Source organism: Micropterus salmoides, unplaced genomic scaffold, assembly GCF_014851395.1.
Source record: "Micropterus salmoides isolate LMB-PRFRI ecotype aquatic unplaced genomic scaffold, ASM1485139v1 Ms_hic_scaffold_11, whole genome shotgun sequence".
Taxonomy (NCBI): domain Eukaryota; kingdom Metazoa; phylum Chordata; class Actinopteri; order Centrarchiformes; family Centrarchidae; genus Micropterus; species Micropterus salmoides.
Window position 1 is genome coordinate 15,268,891 of NW_024040152.1, and position 27,199 is coordinate 15,296,089.

Sequence of the window (27,199 nt, forward strand, 5' to 3'; positions counted from 1 at the left end):
GTGTGTGAGTGAAAAAGAAAGCTTTCCTTGAAGCTTTGGCAGTACTGTTGTCTTGACATTTATGCTAATAAAGCGAAATTTAAATTGAGAAAGAGAGTGAGATAGTGAGTGAGTGAGTGAAAGAGTGAGTTAGAGTTAGAGTGAGTAATTTTTATTTCTGGTGTCTATGAGTCTCAAACTGTTGAGAGTATGAAAACTGTTTTCATTAGTACTGTCTTCCTAACTTACACTGATACGGTGCTGTGTAAAGTTTGATTGATTCCTTGTCTCTTTTCTTACATGTTTAAATTATTTTAATTGTGAACCTCCTAAGCTTACAACTTGCTTTGGCAACACTGTACCTAATTATAATTACGCCAGTAAAGCAAAATAAAAACAAAAAAGTCAAGAGAGGTAGAAAGATGAGACAATGAGTTTGATTTGAAGTGTGGAGGCAATGCATTACACAGATTTACAGTATTTACAGTAAAGAATCAAGTATAAGATCACCTCTCCAAGTAGCTATAGTTCATTCAAGATTGTTTAGACACTTAAAGTGCAGATAAGTACCAGTAAATTGGCACAGCTAGTAACCTCTCTCTCTTTCTTTCTCACTTCATCCCTCTCCTCCTCTTCCTCTTGTCCCCTCCTCCTTTGTCTCCTGTGGTCCATGTCCCTTGGTCTATTTTTAGCTGGCTGGTGGAGTAATCCTTTATTTTTAGTAACGATATCAATAGTCTACAGCACACTCTGACCTCAGGGCATGAGCGAGAGAAAGGGAGAGAGAGGGAGGAGGACGGGTGGGAATGAGAGATCGAGGCGAGATAGAAAGAGAAGAGAGATAGAGGTAGAGGAGGCAGCAGTGAAGAAGAGGGATGGTATTATGTCACAGTGACAGTGAATGATGGACTGCACGCACAACTCCGACCAGAGAGTGCTCCAGGTTCAGTTACACAAAGGCAGATACTGTCAAGGTTGGAGTAAAGGTTGTGGCGAGGAGTTTCAAATCAGGCAGTCGACAGGCAACATCAGCTGTACATCATGTAAAAAAACACAGTGGCAGTTTCAGAAAAGTGGCATCAGATATTTAATTTTCTTTAAAATACCATACAAAAACCCCTCAGTACAGTGCTGTAGGTTAAAAACACATCACAGACTGTAAAAGAGTCTCATCTGCCTGTGCTACTTTAAGTTTGTCATCACAGGAGTCAATATAAAACATAAAAGCCACATTTCTTGACATGATTATTTGCATTTCATTTAGAATTATAACAACACAAAGAACATCAGGCTGTGTTTTATCCTCAAAATTGGGATGAAATCTTTTGAAAATAAACAACTGAATCTGTTGAAATCTGTCCAGAAAAATATGAGAAAACGTAGCTCAGGTAGGATTCCCCTCCATCTCATCTCTCTCACACTTTCACTGCCTGAATTCCGTCAATAGAGAATATAAACTGAGTGTAAAACAAATCATAATATTGACACAGAGGCCAAGATAAGACAAGATACACATATCAACGGACAGCAGTGGCGGGGAACATCAGAGCGATAATCGCAACAACAGTAAATTCTGACAATATGATTTATATAGAATGACACAGTAAAGCATTTACAGGGCAGCACTGACAGAAAAGACAGAAGAAGAGATGAAGGGCAGATAGAGAAGAAGAGAGGGAGGTAGAGAGTGAAATGGGAAGTTGATGAGATTTTAATGTGAAGGTCAACTTGTTATAACTGTGATCTCTATGGGGATATTAGTCCCATTATGATGCTGGAGGGGATGGAGTGGGGAGGGAGGGGGTCAAGGTGAGCAGGGCTGAAGAGGAGGGTGAAGCATCTTCAGAAGAGGAGGTTGGAGTGAAATTGAGATGCCTGAGTGGTGGTTTTGTTGGTTCGACAACTACAGCACCACAGTAAATACAGGGGTCAGCATCTTCTGTGTGTGTAAGAGTGTGTGTGTGTGTGTATACACATGCTTGAGATTGCACTTTTGAGTGAGTGAGTATGTGTGAACGTGATGGAGAGGGAGTGAGCGTGACAGAGAGGCGTGTGAAGACAAAGCGAGAGGCTGTGTATGTTTGTTTCTCAGCGGCTTCGCACAAAAAAACCCAAAACAGAATGAAACAGTTCTCGTTTCATGATTTTTTTTTTTTCAGTAAGTTTATTTGGATGTTCTTTTTCCAGCACATGAAAACAGATGTTAACTCAACAGATACATAAATCATCTATTGTATTATCTGTTATTGATTGTATCAGCTATGGTGTTGAAGAACTGTGTATTGTGACATTTGACTTTCACTCAAACTGAGCAAAGGCAATAAGATGAACTGCTCTGACCTTTCACAGTTGGCCACTATTACACACACTACTACACACGCAGTTAAAGCAAATCTGCATGATTTTGCTCCTCTGGATGAGAAATGGTAACAATTATCATTTTGCTGACACAGATTATAAACATAAAAAATCATAAAGATGTTTTAAGCAAAAATCAAACTGCTTCCTGTGTGAACCAGCTGGTTTGTGAGATAAGAACACTGAAATGTGATTATTAAACTGTATGTTTGCAGCCACCTACCCTGCTCAGATAATGTTTAATGACAGCTCTGCTATTATCTTTCCATGTATTGAACAGTCTCAGTGAGCCTCACTTTTAATTACGCCTAATCAATGCTGTGATTGCGTCATTACACAGCAATAAGCTTTATGGTATACACCACAAAAATAATAATAAGTACGTGTCCCTGTATAAGCTTTTCGCTTCAGCTGGAGAAAACATCATTAAAAGGCATATTTTATAAGACTACAAAAGCATATTTCATTGCAGTTGTAGGAGGTCATTAAGGAGCAGTATACTGTATTTTGTGGTTAGGCCTAATTCTAATTCTAATTCCTTGTCAGCTTGTCCAAGAATTAAAGAGAAAAGAATCACGTGTGAATAAAAAGAAATGATGCAGCCTAAACTGCGGCAGTAATGTGAGGACTTCCTACCAGTGATAATAGAATCAGGCAGAGTGGGCATGAGCTGCAGGGCAGCACTGTAACCTACATTAACTGTCACATTAACTGCGCCCGCTGCATTGTTTCAGCATCTCCGTGGGTCATCTGAGGTCACTTGCGTGACGTTACACTGAGAGGTCTAGCCTCTTCCACAGGATTCCAGTCTAATAGAAAAAAAGGCTACTGGCACTGTTTGCGTCATAGTCACACACTCAGAGTGAGATAAATATTTAGAAAGACACATTACAGTGCTTCTGATGCTGAATTACTTTACTGTGTATAAACGCAATGTTCCACTGGAATATATCTGCAAGAAACATTTTTATTCATCTGTATGAACTGCAAAATGTCAAAGAGACTTCTTTGTCTATGTGGCCTGTATAGCTCTATGAAAGAAACCCTGACTTGGAAATGTAATTGTTTCGTAAGATACCGCTTCTCACAACACAAGAAGATTCTAATCAAAGTAATGGAAAAAGTTTTAAATAAACTGATTGTAAAGTTATACAGGTATATTTTCTTGGATAATCTAAGCTAGTGTGTCAAAGCAATTCATTCTAAAAACATTGCATGCAAATAGATTCATTTATCTGGTTCATTACAGTACTCTTATGTCAAGTTACGGAATGTCTTACAAAAAACTCTAAGATGGAAATCTACAGTAGAATACCGGCTTTGTTTGTATCGCTGCAACATATTCTTTATCAAGATAAAGTACATACATCAAAGAGAGTGCATGAATATAAAGGTGTCTTGGCATTTTCATGTAAACGTCAGAATTTGATTATGAGAGGTGTCTTTAATACTGCTAGTTCTCATGTTCAAATTCTTTGTTATAAAACAACTGTTAAGGAGGCTAATTTGGGTGCACTTTTTGGAGCAGGTTAGGAAGTCATTTTCAAACAGCAGTCAGAGGCGAGGGGGCAAAGTCTGGGTTTAGGAAGGAGAAGCCCAGGAAGTCTTCCTGGTTCATAGCCGCTAGTATATCCGGGTCAGAGGGAGTGAGCGCTGATGGAGCCGCTGTGAAGAACTTGTCGAAATTTTCACCTTTTTTCCCACCCTAATGTAGAAGAAGAAGAGAAGATTAGCACGCATATTCACACATTTGTGTTTGATGCTGATTGTACATCATCGTCCTCCTCTGCATCACTTTTTCTCACCCACACCCTCCTTTTCTCTCTACAGAGCTCTCTACCACACCTACTGCAGGACGAAAGCTCCTCATGTTTTTTTTCCTGCTCCTTAACAGCGTATGACAACCTTTCTGTTAGATGATATGAATCTCATTTAACTAATGGGCCTGGCCTTTAACCCCTGAGCATACTCAGCTCACTCAAGGCACACCTCACCATTGGCCAGAGGGGCCGCAAACCGGCATGTGGCAGGCTAATGATGACATACATTTGCATATGGGAGGAGTAGGCAGGACCCCAATGTCAGAAGGTCCTGTCTGTTATGACTGGACTATCTGTTCCCAGGCAGCCCATCTCTAAGAACCAGCAGAGGCGATGAAAAAGAGAAAAGAGGGCCATTTGAACAGAGAAAAGAAGGGGGATGAAATGGCCAACACACTGTGGACAGCTGAGAGAGAAAGCATGTAGGGAAATGAGGGAAAGCGTGGGAGTTTGAGAGAGAGGAGACAGATGGAAGAAAGTGATAGCTTCATTTCCCTAAAAGTGTCCTCTGAGAGACAGACAGAAAGAGAAAGGAAGAGAGGGGGAGGAGAGTGACAAGAAAAGCAAGACAGAAAGAAAGAAAGAAAGAAAGAAAGAAAGAAAGAAAGAAAGAAAGAAAGAAAGAAAGAAAGAAAGAAAGAAAGAAAGAAAGTAGCAAGTCTGCAGAGTCTGTAGTCCATCTGTTCAACTGACAGTTCTGGGTTTGAAGGGCGCCTGGATCTCCAGTCTCTCCAGACGGTCCCAATCAAGCCAGCGGAAGAACGGATGCTCCCTGATCTCTCTTTCTGCATCCTCTCCTCCACCCAGACGCTTGGCCGGGTGCTTCGTCAGGAACTGCGGGAAAATTGAGAAAAAGTAGGGGAAAATTGGGAAAAGATTAGAAAAATATTATGGTAATCATAGGATAAAGGTGAATGATTTCTGTTTGTTCTACAATGTACATGGTAAGCTTAGGTGTATATTTAAATATAATTGAATATGAATGGATTTAAAATTAAATACTATAAGTAATTAAATTTTATTTTTCTGATGTACTTATGCGTATATATTGAGTGTGAGTTTTGAAGGTATAGTTCAAAAAGTACATGTATTCACTTTCTTGTGAACAAAATGTGAGAAGATGGATACCATTCTCACATCTGTATGCTAAGTATGAACCAGCAGCCTGTTAGCTTAGCTTAGCATAAAGACTTGAAACAGGGGGAAACAGCTGGCCTGGCTCTGTCCAAAGGAAACAAAAAAGGTAATAAAGCTAAAAAATTAACACATTACATACAAGTGTAAAAATCACAATTTGTAGTTTTAAGGGGATTTATGTGGGGGAATATATTTTGGCAACAAGACTTAAGGAAGTCACTGAGCCCATCCGCAAGCAGAAGTTGCAGTAGTTAAACAACCAAGATATAAAGTGTTAATTAATAATCATCAGAGGTTCTGGCAGGAGAATTTTGTTCTTCAGACAGAGTCAGGCTAGCTATTTCCCCCTGTTTCAAGCCTTTATGCTAGGCTAAGCTAATGGCCGCTGGCTCTAGCATCATATTCAACAGACAAATATGAGAGTGGTATCAATCTTCTCATCCAACTCTCTGCAAGAAAGCAAATAAGTGGATTTCCTAAAATGTTGAACTATTACTTTAAGTAGTCAACAATGTGCATGGCTAAGCTTTGTTCAATTTTATTATATTATATCTCATATATTTAAATATATGTTAGAAATGTAATATGATGTAAAATGCAATATAATTGGCATTTATCTCAATTGTGCTAAACCAGTTATATGAGTAAGAAAATTAATAGTGACTTACTCCCTTGCAGATAGCAACAGCTTCACGAGAGAGACTTTTTGGGTATGAGACACTCTGCTCCATGATGGACTGAAACAGCTCCTCCTCGTCAATACCATCAAATGGTGGCTAGAAGAAAAAGATAGAGAGAGAAGGAAAAAAGACAGTAACTATTAGGACCTGCAAGCAAACTGAAATCAAATATATTGAAATTAAAGTTCTTTTGAAATTCTTTTGAAGTGATTACAAAGGACAAGTACTGGAGTGACTGTGCACACGGATTTACTGTCAGGATTAAGTGTTACCTGTCCTGCAAGCATTTCATACAGCAGTACTCCATAGGACCACCAGTCTACTGCTTTATCATAGGGCTGATATGCCACAATCTGAAAAGGATGGAGAGAAACGAAAAGGAGATAAAGGGGAAGAATGGCAGCACAAAGATAAGAATGTAAAATGAAGACAGGGAAAGTGAGAGAAAGCGTAGCGGTTGCTCGGATGAAATGCAGCTATCAGAGACAGCCAGAGTGAAAAGCAGAGAGAGAGAAAGAGTATGGCATTAGGGAGGGTAAATGTATGAATGAGCTCAGAAATAATGCTACACATGGCTTTTGATTTGTTTACGTGTGTCTGTTTGTTGTGGGGTGGGGTGGAGGGGCATAAGGGAACAATTCCCAGCCCCTGGGGAAATATATTGTGTCTCTTCCAAATGGCAGATGCAGGAGAATCAATGGGTGTTTACATAAGAGAGTCAATACCCAGGGGTTCCATAGCAAGTTTCAAAATATCAAAGATGTGCACAACAGTCACATCTCTCTACTGCCTGTCTACAAACCAAACACTCCTTCACACTTTCTCTCAATTTATTTTGTTTATGATGACTTAACAGATGACAGACGCACACACATACATATCACAAACAATTTGCAAGGTAAACGTTATACAACATACAGTTATGATAGTTTTCATTCCAAAACGGTGTCAAGCAAAACCACCTCCGCTGTTTTCAGGCTGAAATTTGCATCGTCGTCATCAATGAAATCCTTTTGACATTCTTCATTTAGTTTTCATTGATTTTTGTTAATCACCTTAGGTTACACTTCTCAATTGCAGTAACAGAAAGACCAAACTGGTAATACAAGGTCTCTGAAGGACAATCGCAATTTCTATGCAACGTTCTTGTAGCACAAGCACACCCTGCTGCTGCTAATTGAATCATGTGAAGTTAATTATTCAAAAATGCTGACAAGGTCAGAGAGGACGGAGGAGATGAGAGGAGCTGCAGTGAAGCAACTCGCCGTCTCACAGCACTGCAAAACAGGTCAAGCAACTGAAGAGGGGAAGACAGGGGTGAAATGAGGGGAAATGAGGGATCTAGGGAACAAATGAAGGAAGTTCCAAAGGTAGTTTGGACCAGAAAGTGAGAGCAGGGGTCAGTGTACCTCAGGGGCGATGTAGTCGGGGGTTCCACAGAAGGTGCGCGTGGTGTCACCCTCGAACATGCCCTCCCTGCACATCCCAAAGTCAGCTATCTTTATGTGGCCCTCGCTGTCAAGCAGCACATTATCCAGCTTTAGATCCCTGAGAAAGACAGAGATAGATCACACAGGCATGAATCATTTTGATAGACAGCATCTTTATAAAAGTCATTAGCTCCAAAAGACATGATAAATCTGTGTCACATCTGTGCTGCAGCCAAACCAGGCCATGTTAGATGAGCAGCCCACTTCTTTACCTGTATATGATGCCTTTGCTGTGGAGGAAGAAGAGGCCGATCGCTATCTCCGCTGCATAAAACCTGGAGGGAGAGAGAAGGGAGGGGTTGGGGGCCACTCACTACTGGTTGCTTTATCTTTCAGAAAACTGGCCAAGGTTTTCGGCGAGGAGAGAGGGAAAGGAGCTCAAATGGGTGATGAAAGGGAGCGAAACCAAATAGATGAAAGGCGGAGAAGTGAAGAAAGAGAGCTGGAAATGAGCAACAGGGTAAAAATTAGTTTTAGATGATATATCAAAGATTATTGATTAGATGAACAGCCAGGGGGAGGGAAGATGTATAAGACAAGATGAGATAAGTGGGAGGAGAAAGTCTGGGGTGTGTGTGTGTGTGTGGGGGGGCTGGTACTTGAGTTGATGATTTTTTATGAGTCACCAGGTATAATGAATAAAGCGAAGAGATGAGTGTATATGTAAAGGAGCAGAGAATAAAAGAAAGGCAGGAAATGAGACGCTGTTGATGAGGACTGAGATTAAAGGTAAAAGAAGGAACTTCTTGACTACATACGCTGCATGAGGCTCTTTGAACTTGCCAACTATCTGAATGTGAAACATCAGGTCTCCTCCGTTGACATATTCCATCACGTAATACAGGCGGTCCTGCAGAAACAAAACAGACGCAAGATGGACACACACTCTCCGTACATAATCACCTCTAGTCCAAATTAAAAAGCAATCTGTTAAAACCTCTCCTCCAGGACCAAGGACCTTGTTAAAGAAAGCAAGCTAATTATTTAATTTATTAACCGAAATTCTCAGTCAACCTGGACTGAAACAACTCCTCTGAGGGCTAGGCAGCCAAAATGTCAGGCTGGTTTATGGACACTTTAATGAAAATGATGTGGTTCATTTAAGGCCCAATATACCTACACACACACACACACACACACACACACACACACACACATACACACCTCAGTCTGGAAGGCACAGTAGAGCGATGTGAGGAAGTGAGGGCGAGAGGAAAGCGCCAGAACCCTCCTCTCTACCAGGGCGCTCTCTGTGTCCTCGTCCTGGAAAAGAACGTCTTTCTTCAACACTTTCACAGCAAACAGACGCTCACTGCCTCGCTCCTCTGCCAGCAGCACCTGTACAGACACACATTACTGTAACAACAAATCCCAAGAATTTTAAAGGAGCTACTGCACGTCTTTAAACTGCCGAGGCCCATAAATAAACACAATGCTTATTTATACACAGCTCTACACCAAGTGTCTGGCATGGCGAAAAGAAGAGAATGATGCTAGCAATGCATTCAAATTCAACCTTGGTTCAAATTCTCGAATGCATCTCTCACTCAAGCTTCATTTCTAACTCTAGATAGAATTATGCATGTGCTGTACCTCTGCCAGTAGTGTACTTTTTTTTAGGTCATTGTGTTGTGAGTGACAAGCCGTTCTAGTTGGGAGAAAATGAGTTCTGCTGTTTTAATAAAATTGCGTGCTTTTTAGGCACATTTGCAGACTTCTGGTAGATTTTGTGCATGAAATGAAGTGTCATACTCAGTGCCTATTATTAAAATGCATATACTGGTAAGAAAGTAAAATAGTGTAAGGGAAAAAGTGTATCACATTACTTGAGCAAGTTCAGTTATGTGCACATTTACACCGACATGGTGAAATAACTGAAGCAATGTTTAATTAAAGCTGTTCTATGCCTGAAGATTTCAAGACACGTTAATGTCATAAATGAAAAGGCACAGCGGCTCTCATGTTTTTATCAGACATTAAAAACACATTCCGCAGCTCCCACTCCTGTGAAATTGGCTGCTGGCGGGTTGCTTTAATGATGCTGTAATTTTCTACAATGAGAGTCACATGACCCAGGTTTTTACTGTGCTTCACGGCAAAGATATGGTCAAGAGCACTGCAAAGTTCTGACAACAACACTGTTTAAAATTGTCTGGCCACCCTAATGGTCACTGGCGAGGATTTCATTTTACTTTTAAATAGTTGGGAGTAGTACAGAAAATTACACGGTTTAATTTTTCAGAAATCAATGGGACTACACAAAGGTGCTTGTGTGTGCGTGTACTGTATGTGTGTGCTATTGATGAACTGCCAGTCATGAGAGAAATCCTGATGTTCTCTGATATCGTGTCTCCTGCTCATCCCCGTGTTCTCAAACTAACTCACATCAAAATGGATCACCCTTCTGAACATTACAAAATTCTACTAACACAGTCACGTGTACTCTTTTCCTGTCTTCCCCCTCATTATCCCATTTCCTTTTGGTCATTTTGTCACTTTGTGTTGCACAGTGATCCTTCCCTCTTTCTCTTTATCCCTATGTGTCTCTTTCTCACTTCTCCTCACTCAGCAGCCCCGGGGTCTGTCTCTCCTTTCTTGGGTCGTTTTTTTTCTTCTCACATCTTACGTAAGTGGAGTCTATTTCTCCTGTCCTCTGTAGACTCTCCTCTGACAGTTATGAAACAGCACAGGGGGATTTCATTTGAGGAAGAAGGACTCAAAACTCCATTCTCTTCATTATACCTCATCTACTGGGGAATTAAAGAGAAAATGAGAGAGCAGAGGCTCCCTTGAAATGAAAACCTCCAGGTGGACCCACTGCCTTTGTGGCACATAGGAAGCCAGCCAGCCTGAGCTCACGACTGCTGACAGCACTAAAGAATCTTAAGGGTTAAAGGAATAATTTGGCAGGAGAAGGAGAGACAATGAGCATATTAGTAAGAAAGGGATTTTTTTTTCTTTCTTTCTTGCTCTGCCCAGAAGCTGCTGTATGAAATGCCACTTGAAGGTCAAGTCCATCAATAGAAGAAATCATTTAAAGCCAGGAATAATCGTTGTTGTTTTAAGCATGAATGGCCTCTTTCATAGCACTTACAGCTGTTGGATCAGAGGTGCTGATTGTGTGTAGAAAAGATGACATTTTGTCTCGGTGGCTGCTGTGTTTACCTTGCCAAAGCTGCCTTTGCCCAGCACCATGAGGAAGTTGAAGTCATGGAGGCCCACTTTGACTTTGGCAGGGCCTGGGGTGTGGACAGGTGGACAGGACGGCACAGGGTTTGAGGACAGGGCCGCAGGGAACACTTCAGACAGCGGGATAGGTATTGCTTGAGGCAGAGAGGGTGTTGGAGCGTCTGGCTGAGGCTCCTGGAAAATCATAGTGGGAGGATTGAGAGATGAATTCTAAACACCAGACAAAACCAAACTCCTTCCCACCCCTAGTTTTGGAATACAGTCAGGCAGAACAATCCTGCACCCTGGTGGAGACAGAGTGTAATAGAGAAGGGAGGGGACTCAATGTAATTTATTATCTAATTATTTAGCCACAACACCAGACATAAATCTTCCAGTTTTTTTTCCAGTCTCAGATAGAATTGTAAGCCAAGGGACAGTTCAAGATCCTGACCCAGTGTGAACAGTCACAGCTGTTCTTTATTAGATGTAGGTAATTATAAGCTGATAAAGGTTATGCCAAGGCTTTAGAATAAATGGACATTAGCATGGTAAAAAATAAAGGGCTGCTCCGCTCTGGTGAATACAGGGATACAGTTTTCACTCTCGCTTTTTGTTCACCATGAGGACCGACTGATGACTTTTTGGCTGGAGCAAGTTTCCTACCTGCAGATCTGGGTCTGGCACGGGAATGTTGTAGTATTCTCCCTCGTCTTGGGCCAGCAGTTTGAACCAGCCGCTGATAGGGCGCCTGAAGATCTCACTCACTCCGAATGACAACGCTCCCATGAAATCATTCCTAGACGTGCGGTCCCAGTCCCAGACCTCCACAGACAGTCTCCTGTCCCACTGGTGACCACGCACTGAGCTGGAGAGACGAATGCAAAAACTCAAAATCACTGGGGACAGTTAGCTCACTGTGTAAGCAACACAAGAATGCACAAAGACAAATTATTGTTTTTCTTAAATTTTCACGTTCATGGTATTTTCTGAACTTTCTGAAAAATGCAAACACAACTGTATTAAAGGGTAAAATTTTAACACTGGTTATGCACAACAAGCAGCATATATTCAAGGCCCATCAACCTTCTTTTCTCTATCTTTTTTATGACACTGTAATTCAAATATCTGGGTCATCTTATTTTACCTAAAGCGCATTCACAAAGCAAGTTCACAAGGACTCACAAGGTGAAACTCTCATTCCAGACGGGATTGAGTGTTGAGCGGATGGTCTTGGTCTTCTGCTTGCTGTGGCTCTTTGGGTCTGGAATCAATTTGAGTTTAACATACGGGTCTGACAGGCCATTTGGATCCATAGGCATCAGGTTACGAGCCTCCCGCACTGGAGAGAAAGTATAGAAAGGACACCGGGAGAAATCCTTCATTACTTGTGTAATCCTACTTTTTGTTTTAAAAAAACACTTCCCATAATCCAGCGGGTCCTCTCACCTGTGACAAACACATCCTCCTTCTCTCCTCTGATAGTAAGGTGGATCCTCCCTCTCTTCTCTGTGTGGTCTTGGCCACAGAGACTGGGAACACTGGTCTCGCACCGTCGATGGACGTTCATGTCACAACCTCACAGTACAAAGATACACAAGTATGAACAAACACCTGTACTATAGAAAAGATATAAATTAGATCACAAAAAATAAATAACAACATAATAAAATAAAAAACGCTTTATAAGGGCATCCAGGTGGCCTGCTGGTTAAGGTGCATACCACATAACTGCAATGTCCACGGTTTGATTCCCAGACCTTTGTTGCATGTCATACACATCTCTCTCTCCATGTCTCCTGTCTATTTCTACACTGACTCTCAAATGCCAAAAAAAAAATGTAGACATACACGCACATTATGTTTTTTTCACTTTAGGATTTTCGATATCACATCGACTTATATTTATTCCCCATAGACTTACCCCAACTTTAACCATAACCACTTTTTGCCTAACCCAAACCTGGAACCTAACCTTGAAGGAACTGTTCTACATTTTCTTCTCGAGAGTGAGTTAAGAAGACTGATACAACTGTCATGCCTTACTTGTAGTTTTAAGTCTAATCCCAGCAGCCCATTTGCTGACTGGAAAAGGGGGGAAAATACTAGCCTGCCCCTGTCTGAAGGCAGCAAAATTCCCCTATCAGCAACCATAATAAACACCTTATATCACATTTGTTCATGGAGTACAAAAGCCAACAAGTGTAAAAATGACAAGTTGTGGTTTTACAGGAGGGTTATGTGCACTACTTCCTAGCCAGGCATAGTCACTTCTCATCTAACTCGAAAGTAAATAAGAGGACTTCCCAAACCTACACACAACCCAGTCAACACTAGATTTTGGAGGCTAATTTTGTCGTAGCCATCTTTTTTTCCCCAGCTGGCAGGTGAGTCCTAATAATGTGCCTGTGTGAAATGATTTTTATACCTACAACATAATTATTACAACAACACACACGCAGATGTATTACACTGTTAAATATGGTGAAACTCACAGGTACATTTCATGCCCTGGTGTATGAGGCCGTACAGCAACGAGCCACAGTGGTCGCAGAAGGTGGGACTGGAGTACGTCTGGAGCTTAAATGTGTGTCGACTCTTCAGGTCCTGAAATACAACAGAAACACTCTGCATTGAGAACTAACACGCGCACACACACACATCTGCAGCGTGACCATGGAAGGCACTGTGAACACACACACATTTACACACATACATACAGAGTATGATTAGTGGAGTGATGTTGAGTGGGGTATTCATGGACAAGCCAATTAGATTTCTCCACTGGGAGAGGACATATAAATGAGAGTGCATCTAGGCAAGGCTCTGTGTGAGTGTATGTGTATGCTGCGCAGAGAGGGATGAATCATTTTTATCTCTCTTCAGCTCATCAGACCCCACCACCGCTCTCCATACACCACCTTCTCCCAAACTGTTTTCCCTCCCTCGTCCCTCTGAGCCGCTATTTAAAAACACCTCCTCTTTCCCTCTGTGTGTGTGTTCCTTTTACGCTCTCATCCTTTTTCACTCAAACACACACACTCTCTCTCACACACACACTCTCTCTCTCACACACACACACACACACACACACACACACACACACATTCCCCTTGACCTCATTTCTGAGGCAGTTTATGTGGCTGGCAGAAAAGAAAATGTGAAGAAAAGACAAATCTCCCTGAAATCCTCAAAATGCCACAGAGAGGAAGACTGAGCAGTCTTGTGCCCCCCCCCCCCCCGTAATTCTCCCTCTTATCAGTCCCTCCAACCCTCCACCTGTATCTCCCCCACTCTCTATCTCCAACTCCCTGCATCTCCGAGGCCTTGTAGGATGACATGACATGAGCAGACGTCACAGATGGGACAAGGCTGCGTGATGTGAAGGATGTATGGATTGACGGATGAGTCATACGTAAGTGAAGGTGGCAACGAGCGGATGGCTAAACATAATGATGACGGGGTAAATCTTAAATGGACTAAAATGGAAAACAAGAGAGTAACAGTGAAAGCAATGCAATGATACGATGACAGATCTGCTCACATCTGGTTTCGGGCCGGCCACAGAGCCAGGACAGGTGAAGGTCACAAACTCGTGACATCTTTTGTGGACCACGAAACTGCAAACTAGAGGAAAGAAAGAGAAAAATATCCTCAAAAGTGAATCCGTCACACTGAGAAAATAATCTAAGATTAAATACAGCGGAAAAAGACAATAACACCGGGTTTATCTTTACCTTGACATTGGAATCCCTGTTTGCCGATTCCCCTGAGTGAAAAAGGCACATGGATTAAGACACAAATACAATCTTTTCTTCTCCTCTTTAAGGTGAAATATTTTGCTTCTGGGACTCTTTCTTAGCCAAAATAATATAGATAATGCTGCCAAGACAGAGATAGGGTTGTTGCATTATTCCTTTCTGTATTACACTAAGACCAACACACATGTAGGCACAAGTTGAGAACAAATTCTGTCTCATCAAAACTCCACTAGCTGTGTTAGAGACTAGTAACATGATAAACACTCATTACGTTAAGTCATTATGTGTGAAGTTTGAGTGTCTTTCCTTTCTGAGCCACACTGTTGACCAGGTCAAACGGAGCAGGATCACTTATTGTCACCCATACACGCATATGTATAAACACAATTCTTCTGTTTCCAGAACTGCGGTGTTGGCTAGTTTCCAGTGTCTCCTTTAATTGAATAATTAAAGCCATTGATTTAGTAAAGAGTCCACTCAGCGGCTTTGCATGCTGTGAATCAAGTTTTGATTAGGAGGTTTAGAAAGGCAAGACGAAAAAGACACCACCGAGAGCTCCTCCACAATCATACTGGAGAGGCCCAGGGGTTCATAGGAAACGGACCATAATCACTGATCTGAGATCAGTTCACCATCTGGCTAAGTAATAATTAAAGATGGGGTTGCAGAAGGTAATCTGATCCTTGATCAGCATTCAACAGAAGTCTCTGTCTGCAGTGTATGCAGCCAGTTCTGTATTTTGACCAGCAGAGAGCATTAGAGAACCAGGTATGGATTTAGAGAGACTATACAGGACTGCTTGCTGGCCAGTTATTACAGGGACATCACTGCATTTTAAATTTAATGATGCTTTGAAAAACCTCTCCAACACATGCCATTAAATGAAAAGTTGCCATAAAACATCCTGAAAAACCCTGTAAAACTGACCAGAACACGCCCTTATTATGGACTATATAGTATTAATTGTGAATAATTTACTTTAAAGTCTTTGCAATAGGCCTTTTTCACTGAACACATTTTGACATGTCACAGTAGGAAAAGCAGAAGTGTAAATGATAAAATTAGTGATGACTGAATTCCTTCAGTTGCTTCAGTTTCAGGGTACTGTAGTGCATGCAGGCTCACTGTGACACTGTTATGACTTACTCGAACAATTGAATGTACAGTGTTTACAAAAGAGCCATAATTAATGTTATTAGTAACACCTGTGCTTTCAAATGTCTGCTGTGAATAAGGCCTGTTCAATCTGTCCTTAGATTTAGTTTATTTACCATTTTATGGTTTTATTCAGTGATTTTCAGTATGAGAGCCAATGTTTTTTTTACATGTATTCATTTAGCTGACGCTTTTATCCAAAGCTATACATGTCAGAGGTCGCACGCCTCTGGAGCAACTAGGGGTTAAGTGTCTTGCTCAGGGACACAATGGTGGTTGGGTCACAGGGGGGGATTGAACCCAAGTCTCTCACACCAAAGGCAGGTGGCTTATTCATTGCGCCATCACCACTGAACAGCAAGGTATTGACTCCAAACACACAAAATTGAAATGTGACCCCAATGCCACTTTTTCAGTTTCATTCAATTGTTAATTGAAGGAGCCATACAAGATACATCCCATTCCCTTCTAGAGCCTGATTTAATAAACAAGATATTTACATTACAAAATTAGAACTATCGTTTCTTAGTCTTTAATTAATCTACTTATCCCCCCAGGGGCTTCGACACCCAGGTTGACATCCTGTGTGATGGAAAAGAGTTTTCACCCTGAGCTAAGTGCTGCTACCGCAGCCAAGACAACAGCCAGCTGGAGAAATGTCCTGAAAGCTACCCAGAGGCTGCTGGCGCATGCACCGCCCTACATCTTACATACACCCTCACCATATGTTCAAACACACACACAACGACTCATACACTCTGCCACGGCTTTACTGGACAGAATATGTTCCCTGCATGGTTGTCTGTACACAAGACCCATTTACATGAATACCCATGTGTGTGCATGTCAGAGGCACAAGTATTACATAAAACAATACATCTCAAATACTGTATTTGAGGCAATGGTACTTTTCTTGACTGTTGCTTTATTTCTATTATTTTTGTTTGTTTGTTTGTTTGTTTACACTGCATTCACCTGTAAATAAAAACATATTGTCCCTGTCCTGTGAAATCTGAGGATCTCCAAAACATCAACTTTTCCTAAGTAAGAGAAACAGCCCTGCTTTCAGCTTTGTGACAATGCACTTTTTTAACTTTCTTGTTTTCCATGTTTGTCATGATTCATCCCGCCATTATCAAACAAATGAAACATATTTTTAAACCCATAAAGGAACACCTTCAAAAATTGGACCAAATTCGGAGATATGTGGTTTTCACTGGACAGCGACGAGTGTAAATTCCAGCAGTTAAAATAGTTACTGTAGGTCAAGCACCATCTGGAACAACTACAACAATTAAATACTACTTACACATGAACACATTTCAAATCTAACAATTACATTTTAGACTTAGAACTGTTGATACCCGAGTTCATTTTACTGCTTGTACTTTATTTAAAATCATGGAACATTTCTTAACTTTCAGGACTTTCTGATGAAGCCTTTTTTGTGTTTCGCACTAAAGGTGCACTAAAGGTGCACTCCACAGATTTTACACATTCAGTTTACTCATTACGAGTAGTATTACTCAGCCCGCAAAAACAATTCCTTAATGTCTTTTGTGGCTCTGGAGGCGTTCCAAAGTCTGAAAAATAAACCCAGTGATGGAGGGACCTAATGAAAGTCTCTACTGAGTTGCATTATGAGAATGCAGCATCCAGCATTTTTGGAACTTGGCCCATACTACAGGACACTTTGGCCAATTTTGTGGAAAGTGGAAGTGACATACTATATTGATAGAGTACCCTTTTAAGATCTGAATAATTCCTCCTATACTGCTGCCTGTGTGTGTTTGTGCATGTTTGCATGTATGGTCATCTGTGTGCAAGCATTCATACTCCTATATGTCCTTATAATGCGTATACTGTATGTGTTTATCTCTATGTGTGTCTCCGTGTGTGTGAGTGAATACATGAAGTTCGTAAAGGAACCCCTGTATCGTGTGGGCTGCAGTGTGGAGGTGAGGTTATGTGATCAGATCAGGTCAGTGTGGTGGCTACACAGTGTGGGCTGTTTCTCCAGCAGGCAGCTGGATCTGGTGAAAGAAAGAAAAAGTACAAAAAATATCAGATGGAGTGGTGGGATGCCTGAGGAGGCGGCTTATGAACTGCCGGGTTGGTTGCTGTGTAAATGTGCATCTGTAAATGTGTGTGTGTGTGTGTGTTTGTGTGTGTGTGTGTGTGTGTGTGTTACCAGATGAAGTCGGTGCAGTGGCTGCAGAAGGTGGGCTGTTTGAAGAAGCGGGCTGTGAACTGATGGTCTTTCACTTCGACAATCCTCTTGTGTTTGAGCGCTCCCTTCCTCTGGAACACGGGCACCCTGGGTGGAGGGGAGAGGGGCGAGGGCAGAGGGGAGGCTCCAGGGGAGGTTGCCGATGTAGGGGAGGCCAGTGTCAAAGGGGAGAGGGTGGGGGAAGGGGAGACCGGGGTGGACATAATGCCTGGAGATGCTGCAGAAAGAGGAGAGAGGCACGGAGAAGGGGAATGGATAATGAGTGTCAGTAAGCACAGTATAGAGTTGTACAGGCGAAAGACCTTGAGCATGGGAGAGTGAGGAGGGGAGGAAGCAAGGACATGGAGGGAGAGTATGAGGAGGAGGAGTAGGAGGGACGGAAAGTGTAATGGGTCATGGTTGAGACAGGAGTTGTATTATTGGCACATGGGATGTAGGGTAGGGAGCAGTGAAAGAGTGAAGTGATGGAGAGAAAGATAGAGAAAGGATATATGGACCGCAAGTGGCGAAAAAGACGGTAGGGTGGGAGCACGGGAAAAGTGACAGGTGAGAGTGAAAGGGAAAAAGGGGTGTATTGAGGGAGACGGAGGTTAATTCACATACGGAGACAAAACTCTCCTAAGAGACTCTGAAACAACAACGCTAAACAATTAGTGCAACTCAGCGTGTCCCACATACTTCCTGTCCATTCAACCGACATCTCCCTCTCTCTGTACCCCTTATATCTCCATCTCTCTGGCTACGCCCCCCCCCTCATGTCAACTGTACCTCCTGTTGCCATGTCAACAACACCCCCACCACCTGCTCCAATATTAGAGCCTGTATCCTCTCTTGACTTCCTGCCTGCCCTTATTAGCAATTAATCCCATTTCTGAAATAAAGTTTGGACCAGAATATGAAAAATAATGTCTAAAGGGAATGAGATGTGCTGGAAAAAGTGCAAAACTGCAAACATTAGCTGGAGAGGCTGTGGTGCAAGAGTTGCACACTACTAAATGATAAATGAAACACCAACAGAGATTTAATGAATAAATAAATAAGCCCATAGCAAAAAAACGATGTTAGAAAAAAAAGTGATGAAATGGTGGTGTCTCAGCAAAGAAGCAGGAGAAAATCAATCAAAAGGGTGAAACGGGAGAATGGTGGGGAAAATGGCATGGTACTCAGAAATTTGTAAAAATAATGATTGGAAGATAAAATATATTCCAAAAATGTGCACAGACCCATCCGGCAAAGATGATTAAGACACAGTACCTGAATTGGTGGTGATTTTGGAGGAAAGGCTCGACTAAAGGACAGCTTTATTGTCTTCCTCTCCCCCTCTCTTCTCTTCGTTTGGCTCACTTCAAAAGAAAGGCTAAGGTGTCACACCTGTAGTGGGTCACCTCAAAAAAAGAGAAAGACGTGGAAGAAAAGACAGAAAAACCAAGACAAGCAGTGCTGTGGCAAGTAGAAAAGAATGAGCCAAAAAATAAAGGAGAAAAAAGAAAAAGAGAGGGCAACAAGCGTTTTGAGAGATTCAAGCTTTCTAGGAACCAAAGATAGAAGAGTGAAGTGGTATATATCCGTTAACCCAGAGGCAGGGTGAGGAGGAGGCTGAGATAGAGAGGTGGTATTCTCTTTCCAAGATTGATTCTCTCTTTACTAAGAAAAGGAGGAGAGATGTGAGAGAATGAAGTGAGAGAGAGAGAGAGGAAGAGAGAGAGAGAGAGAGGAGAAAGATTGAGGGGAATAGGCAGCGATTCATTTTGAAATCTGGGTTACTTCTCTCAGGAGATGGTGAGGGAGGTAGAGGAAGGAGGGTGGATGAGAGATACACTGCCATTTTGCCACCACCAATACAGTATGGACAAGCGAGTGCCAACTGTCCCTCACTTCCTCTAGTGCCAGAGAGGAAAAGGAGAGGAGTGAGAGTGTATCCAGTCTGGAAGAAAAGAGCAGAGAGCTTCAGAGGAGGAGAAAGAAACGACCAGTTAGCACAGCTAAAACAGAAAATAAACTGTTAAAAGTTGCGGAGTTTGCTGCAGATCCACATGAAGGATCAGCAGGCCTGTAAAATAAACAACTCAGTTAATCTTTTCCACAACAGTGCAGTTAACAGAATGTCCATCGTATTTTAGATTGGTTCTGAGATCACAGCAAGTGGTGGCATAATAACACTGCTCCACTGTGCACTGAAACCAGGTCAGCTAAGCCTGATGGGAAGAGTAGTTTCCAAGAGAGGCTGTTTGTCCACTGATTGCCCACATACTGTCAAGGGCGCTCACATGCAAATACACACACACGCAAATACACCCACATAAACTAGTTTTGTCACTTAGGACATTATTTTTACTCACAATCCCAGTCAAGGAGAGGGAGACGCTTTTTTGCTGAGAGTCAGATGAGACAAGTGACACCATGCCTGTAGCTGGAGCCAGGAGCTGGTTAGCTTAGTATAGCATTTAAAGCCTGGAAACGGGGAAACAGCTAACCTAGCTCTGTCCGAAGGTAACAAAAAAATGCCAACCACCTCATAGATTCACACATTATAACTATTTCTTGGCCGGGACCTGTTGCCAGGCAACAAGCAGAGACTTGGACTACTATAACATGTTATTAAGTGGACTTGAGAGATGCCAGAAGACTGTATGGCCTTATTTGTAGTCTTTATGCTAAGCTAAGCTAACCAGCTGTTGGCTCCAACTTCATATTTACCACAGAGACGTGAGAACGATATAACCTTCCCATTTAACTCTCAGTAAAAAGCAAATAAGTCTGTTTCCCTAAATGTCAATCTAGCCCTTTAACCCTAAAACTGCACTTGTGGGGACCAGCTTTTTGTCCCCAAATGGGGGTGGAGCCCCTGTAAAATGATTATGTACACAAATGTTTGTCCCTGTGAGTAATACAAGTGCACACCCACACAAAATTAATCACATTCCATGTTTGCACATGGTATATAGACAATCTTGGGAGATGGGAGCAGAAGGCGGGAGCAGGGATGCAGGCAGGCAGGGGACGAAGGGGTGGATTGGAGTGGGACGCAGAGACTGAGAGAGGGAGTGAAGGGTTGAAGGTCTAATTAATGGAAATGTAGGTTATTAGTCTCCTGATGAGGACACTGGCAGAGAATTAATTAACAATTATAATTAGCAAGATTGTTAGAGAGCAAAATGGTGTCAGCCAGCAAGATAAGGGTGAGCTAGTGTGCATATGTGTGTGTGTGTGTGTTGGAGGCTGTTTAAAAAAAAAAAACAGCTGTGCTAACATGCCCTATCTGACAATGATATATGTCATTTCAGCATTAGTCATGCAGAACTAGCAGCTGATTGGAAATGATAGGGGGCTTTCCTTCACACATAACGGCACCAGGCCTTTCTCTATCAAACTGCCATCGCTGTCCTATAAGAGCCAGAAAATGGGTGAGTCACGTTCTAGTTCTGTTGTCACAAATAAAGGAGGAAGATGTTCTCACAATGTAAGAGAAAGAGGGGGGTGGCAAAAAATATGAGCTGTAGACCATGCAACCCTCAGTAATCAGAGCATTGAAAATCAAAGCACATAAATGGCTCACAATGCTTCCCTTCTACGCGGTGTGATGAGTAAGCACTTGTGGCTGTAATGTGTCTGTATCAGTGTGCGTTTGCTTGCCTATCGGAGCATGCTTTACAGTGTTTGATCCCGGGCCATAAAATCGTGTTGGTGTGCAGCCAGCCAATGACACATAAAGGCTGTAAACCAAAAAGACGTACAAACACAGATGCAGCCTGCAGGATTAAGAGCAGAGGGATAATTATATAAAACACAGATAGGAGTGAAGATAAAAGGAAATATATAGGTGACAGAAAAAAAAGAAAAATGAGGATATGATATCAGTGAAGAAGACACACCCCAAACCACATTCTGTTCTTGGCTATTACCATCTTTACAATAACCACTATTATATGGCAACACTGGAAGCTGTTGCTACCATTTCTGATCATGAGCACTTTCCATACCCCAGCCCCCCTCTTTTTTTTCTCTCTCAGTCTACAGATGGCTATCTTATTATTTCTGACCATGGCTTAATGAAACAGAAAATTCTCCTCCGATGGAATCTTTTTTGGGGGAGCAATCAGCACTTCACCAATTACACGCATCCATTATCATCTAACGAGCGCTCACTCGCATCAGGCACTGGCTTGAACCTGGCTGGCTGGCTGGCTGGCTGGCTGGCTTGCTTTCTTCTACAATGAAATTAAGGTAAATTGACTTGTCTAACTGTTGTTTGTGGAATCAGGGGAGAAGTGGTGTCTGAGGTAATCATATCTGCCTGTTAAATTTGTCTCTTCAGAACCAATTGGTTCTGTTTGCTTGTATTGGTTTTCTGTTGGGGTGTGCTTCTATTTGCATTTTTTAATGAAGAGTGGTCTGCTGTGTTTTTGGAAGAGAGCAACATACTGCCACACCACTCAGATGAGACATTTGGCAGGCGACTGGGGCCAATCAACATGGCCTACAAACTCTCAGTTCTAAAGCAAATAAGCCTGCTCTCCATATTTATTTTACTTCTGACCTGCCTCTCATTGCAACAACAAATACTGCTAAAATGGAAAACCACACGGACAAGTGAGGGAGTTGTGTAAATTAAATCAAATGGATTGTGGATCATGGATTTGGGTTTGTGGATAAGAGAGTGCTCTGCGGCCTGAGAATCTGAGGAAAAGGAATTTTAATCCATTTTGATCGGTTAAATGACAGGAATTTTGTTTTTGTCCCATGAGTCAATAACCCATTGCACACTTTCCCATTTTCTTTAGTGCTTCTCTCTTCTAGTATGTTGCTCTGGTATACAGCTTACCTCTCACTCTCTTTCAAACCCAACACACTGTGCATACTTTACAATGTTGGGGGAAAATGGAAAGGTAAGTTTGATTGTATAACCTGGCACATTGTGCAAAGGGATATGGCTCATAAATGTTTTTGATAAGTTTTAGGGAAACCTTCAATCTGCAATCACTTTTGTGCAGCCGAAATGAGCTGTGAACACATTGATGACATATTATCATGTTAGCCAATAGTTGCCTCTTTACGTATCACTAACGGAGGAACTTTACCATTCATTTGGAGTGGTGTTTCTTGCCACCTGATAAATATAATTCCAATATTCACTTTCTTTTTATCTCTGTTTTTGTCTCCACTAACTTAATATCTGGCTTTTTGGCTGCTAAATGCTCCACCAGCTAGTTGCTAGTTGCTAGTGTCTGTCTGTTTGGTGCTGAGCAAGTAGCATACAGCTCACAGTATTTTTCACTGAAAACCGATGCCTGCTGCAACTGTAAACTAGGCTATTAGAGCAGTGAGAGTGAATGAACATTAAAGTTGAAGGCTGTAAAATCCAAAACAATGAGCTGAAAGACACTAAAACGCTCCATAGAGTTAAGGGGAACTGCAGATGGGGTAATTCTCTGTGGGTTCATTACTAAGAATGACCCACCCTTTCACATTTAAGTAGTCATGTGATACATTATTATTATTAAAATATCGATTATTGCCATTTTTAACAAGTACCATATCAAAATGTCGCTATTAATATGTCTATTTTAAAAAAGAGCATAATTTGGTGGTATTTGTGCATTCACTTTTTTTTATCTAGATCAATAAAATATTTGTGTTCGCGGATCCTGCACCCACTGAGGCTGAGTTTGAGGCAACGAGAATAATGAGTTTGGGACTGTGGCCAAGCCAATACATCATCTACTAACATGAGCAAAACAGGCATGTGAGCTGAAAGTTGTGCAAAATACTAACAAGAACTCAAAGCCTCAGCTGTCGGCTGCAAGACCTTTCTTACTGCTATAGGAAGGAAGAAAAGGTTGTGAACAAAATGTGCTCAAGGGGAAGGATAAAAGCAGGAGGGCAGGAGATTCAGGGTAAGAGGGGCGATTTGATAATGAGACGAAGGGAGAACAAGGTAATGTCTGAGGATATCTTAATCTTCATCCCAATTTTCTAGGATGAATTCCCTTTGGGTAGGTGGCAGTGCGCGCGCACACACACACACACACACACACACACACAGGCAAACAAGGGTGTAGTATGAATAATTATTATGTCCTAGATGTGGTGGTAATGTTGCTTCAAACATATTGGCCGCAGCATCCATGAACTTGTGTTTCTGTTGATGTTACCGCCTTATCGTTAAGGACCATTAGCACATAAAGCTATTTTTTCCCCACTTTACATTCTGACAACAGGACAACAGAGACAACCAAATCCTTAAGCATCAAAATACTTAAAAGACATACAAATAGAGTACGCACAAGGGATACCTACATTGAAGCTGAAGTGATTACTACATTAATTGTTCAGTTGATCCACAGAAAATTTATCAGCAACTGTTTTGATAAAATATCACTTTCCATTGCTTTCGGAGTTTTATTAAACATATATTGGATATAATCGTTATTATATTACTATTACAATTAACAGTAATTGTTAGTTACACCATTAGTCAACATCTTGATAATCTATAATCAATATTTAATGACATGTACTCCTTCGCTGGGGCAAGATGTGGTACCACCAGCTTCAAGCACCAGCACAAGCATATTGCAGTACATCAACAGAAACGGCGAGTCGCATAACTTGGGTTTAAACATCCACAGAGATCTGGTGAACCAAATTAAGAGGACAAATAAATTAAGGGGACAGATTTGCATTTAAAATGGTGTTTGTATTATTGTGTAAATGTATCTGTGTTCATTCCCATTACAACTAGTAAAATAGCCAGAGATTGCTACAACTGCTGCTGCTTGGAATGATTAAAAAAAGCATGCTAACATAAAGACACACATGCAACGTACAGAAAAAAGACACGTTTGAGCACGTATTCGCTCTCACACAAAAACACACAAACAAACAGTGCTAATATAAGCTGTTGTCGGTCAGTTAGCTCATTTGTCCCTGGTCGTGGCTCATGTGAAAATGAAAGAGGCGAGAAATTGGCCGTGTAGCTGGGGGGAAAAAAGCATGAGATGAAAGGGTGCTTGTGTATTTTTTCAACTTCAGAGATCAAGCCGATGAGTTGTAGAACCCTGCGGCACTGCACACATGATGAAAAAGAAACAGCGCTCTCCTTCCACATGTACTGTACGTGTGTGATCATAGTCTGTGCAGATATTTAGATAAAGAGATTTAGTTATTCCGTATGTTTCTACAAACATACATGTATACATGTTATATAAGACAAGATAGGTGTCAAAAGGGTAGTGAAAAAAAACAATAGAGAAATTATTGATAAAATGCAGTAGAAAGGGAAATCCACAGGGAGGACAGAACAATTTTAAGGAGGGCATAACCAGAGATAGAGTAGAGCAGAGAATAAATGAAATGACAGTCAGTCAGAGGAAATGGAATTGAGCAAAAATCTAAACAGGGAGACGAAGGGAACTTGGCAGAGAAAGATGGAGGGTGAGAGGTACGGGAGCGTAAGGGCCACTGCACTGCATAGCAAGAGACAACGCTAATGTCGCTAGAGAGAGAGAGAGACAAAGACAGAAAGAGAGTGAGTGTTAAGCCCTGCACCACAGACATGCGTTACAAATCCCCTGGGACCCGGTGGCAGATCAGTACAGGATCAATCTGCTGCACCTCAGCAGGGACGCAGCACACTCCTTCCATTCCCACACACCGTTCATGAGTGTGTGTGTATGTGTGTGTGTGTGTGTGTGTGTGTGTGTGTGTGTGTGTGTCACTGTACTGTATGTGTGTCACTGTACTGTATGTGTGTCACTGTACTGTATGTGTGTAAATGCCCGTGCATATGTGTGAACATGGAACAGAAGTGACTGAGGACTGGGACCTGCTGCAGCAGGGAGGGAGAAGGGAGATGGAGGGAGAGAGAATGGAGCAAGCAGGAGAAGGCAGGAGTTTAACAGAGACAGATAGCTGTGTATGGTGCAGATATTTTATCAACTAACCAATCCAGATCATACATATTTTGCTACTTTACTAAAAAACATAGTTGGGCAGCATTCACTAGATATAATGTATATTTAATCAAATAAATATTGTATTCCTGGATTTGATATTGATAAAAATGCTCAAACAACTACATCACTGCTGGCATCTAACTGTACCCAGCTCTAAGATAAATGACAGAACACAAAGTGAGCGATAGAAATCTCACATGGGAGATCAAGAAGCAGTTTATCCCCTCCACAGTCCCTTAACAGCCATTAGAGAGAAAAGCATAACACTGACCTCAGATCAGTGCTTCGGGACACCATGATCTAACTGCCTGTAACTCAATCTTATTAGAGCGTTAAGTCATTACTGCATGTACACACAGAGGCCTCACAATGCAATTAGCCATTAGCCCATCACACTGACAAAGCATGGCTAATTAGCAGATCGCAGGCGCACGGGGAGCGGAACAAAACATATTTAATATCCCCATCAACACTCTTGCAGAATATCATGTGTCAGGTACTGTTTAGATGTTTTGTCATGCTTGGTTGAGTATAGAGGCAGGACAGTGACTTAAAAATTTGCCATCAAAAATAAAATTGGCACTGAAAACAAAGCCGGGACTGAAAAGGGAAACATTGGCATTGAAACATTTGAAAAAAAAGTTAATTTCACTGTCAGTGTTTTGCCTGGAGAGGAAGGATCTGAGGGGAGGGGGCAAGGAGAGCGTGATTTACATTTACTGCGGTCAGTGTGATTGTGCCGGAGTTTTTCAGAGTGGCGCACTGCAACGCCTTTATCATTGAAGCAAACTTTTTTTTTTCAAAGTAGTATGTTGTTAGGTAACCACCAAATCACCTGTTCTTAGCCTAACTGTGATTTTGCTGTGAATGAAAACTCAATCTGAATAAAAAAAATATCAAAATAAATGAAATAATTTTTAATGCCTGTGTTTTTCAGGGATATGTGTTTCAGTGCCAAAACAACTTTTTCCAATACAAATGTTTAAATGCCAAACTTTACTTTCGAGGCCAAATTCACTGTATTCACACACAAAGTCACTGTCCTTACTCTACAGTTGAGCAGCATTTTAAAGAAACAAGTTGTATCTGTGAATACATATTAAAATAGCTTTGAGAGCCAGATAAGAGATTTTCCACAAAGGACGATGAGAGTTAAAACTATTTAAAATTCAGTTTCATATATCTTTCTGTGTTTGCAAGCCTATTTGACTCTATTTATTTTTGTTATAATGAATTCTGGTCATGAAGGTTAAAACCCCCCGCAACAAAACAAAAGAACAAAAGGCTATCAATGCAAATATCATTCAACATGGGTCTATGGATGACATCCCAGAAAGCCGCATCAGGGTCAGGTCTGTTTAAAATTCTGTTCTGATCAGCAAAAACACATCTGTTTGTTGTACTAGAAAATAGAGCTGGTCAGGTGGCGCTGACTTGGCCGCTGTTGGCAGAGGTTGAGAGTTGAG

General features: G+C 41.6%; 1 protein-coding gene across 1 annotated transcript; it reads right to left on the minus strand.

The window, feature by feature from the left end:
- Positions 1–1,133: 1,133 nt before the first annotated feature.
- prkcg (protein kinase C, gamma) lies at positions 1,134–19,855 on the minus strand. The gene is made up of 17 exons (XM_038711243.1): positions 19,033–19,855; positions 17,740–17,995; positions 14,370–14,401; positions 14,177–14,259; positions 13,128–13,239; positions 12,082–12,210; positions 11,818–11,974; positions 11,299–11,500; positions 10,630–10,827; positions 8,629–8,802; positions 8,223–8,314; positions 7,677–7,739; positions 7,384–7,522; positions 6,247–6,327; positions 5,963–6,070; positions 4,851–4,991; positions 1,134–4,042 (listed from the first exon to the last, which is right to left on the minus strand). The coding sequence occupies exons 2-17, from the start codon at positions 17,979–17,981 to the stop codon at positions 3,881–3,883; spliced, it is 2,115 nt and encodes a 704-aa protein (XP_038567171.1). The 5' UTR covers positions 17,982–17,995; positions 19,033–19,855; the 3' UTR covers positions 1,134–3,880.
- Between the last annotated feature and the right edge of the window lie 7,344 nt (positions 19,856–27,199).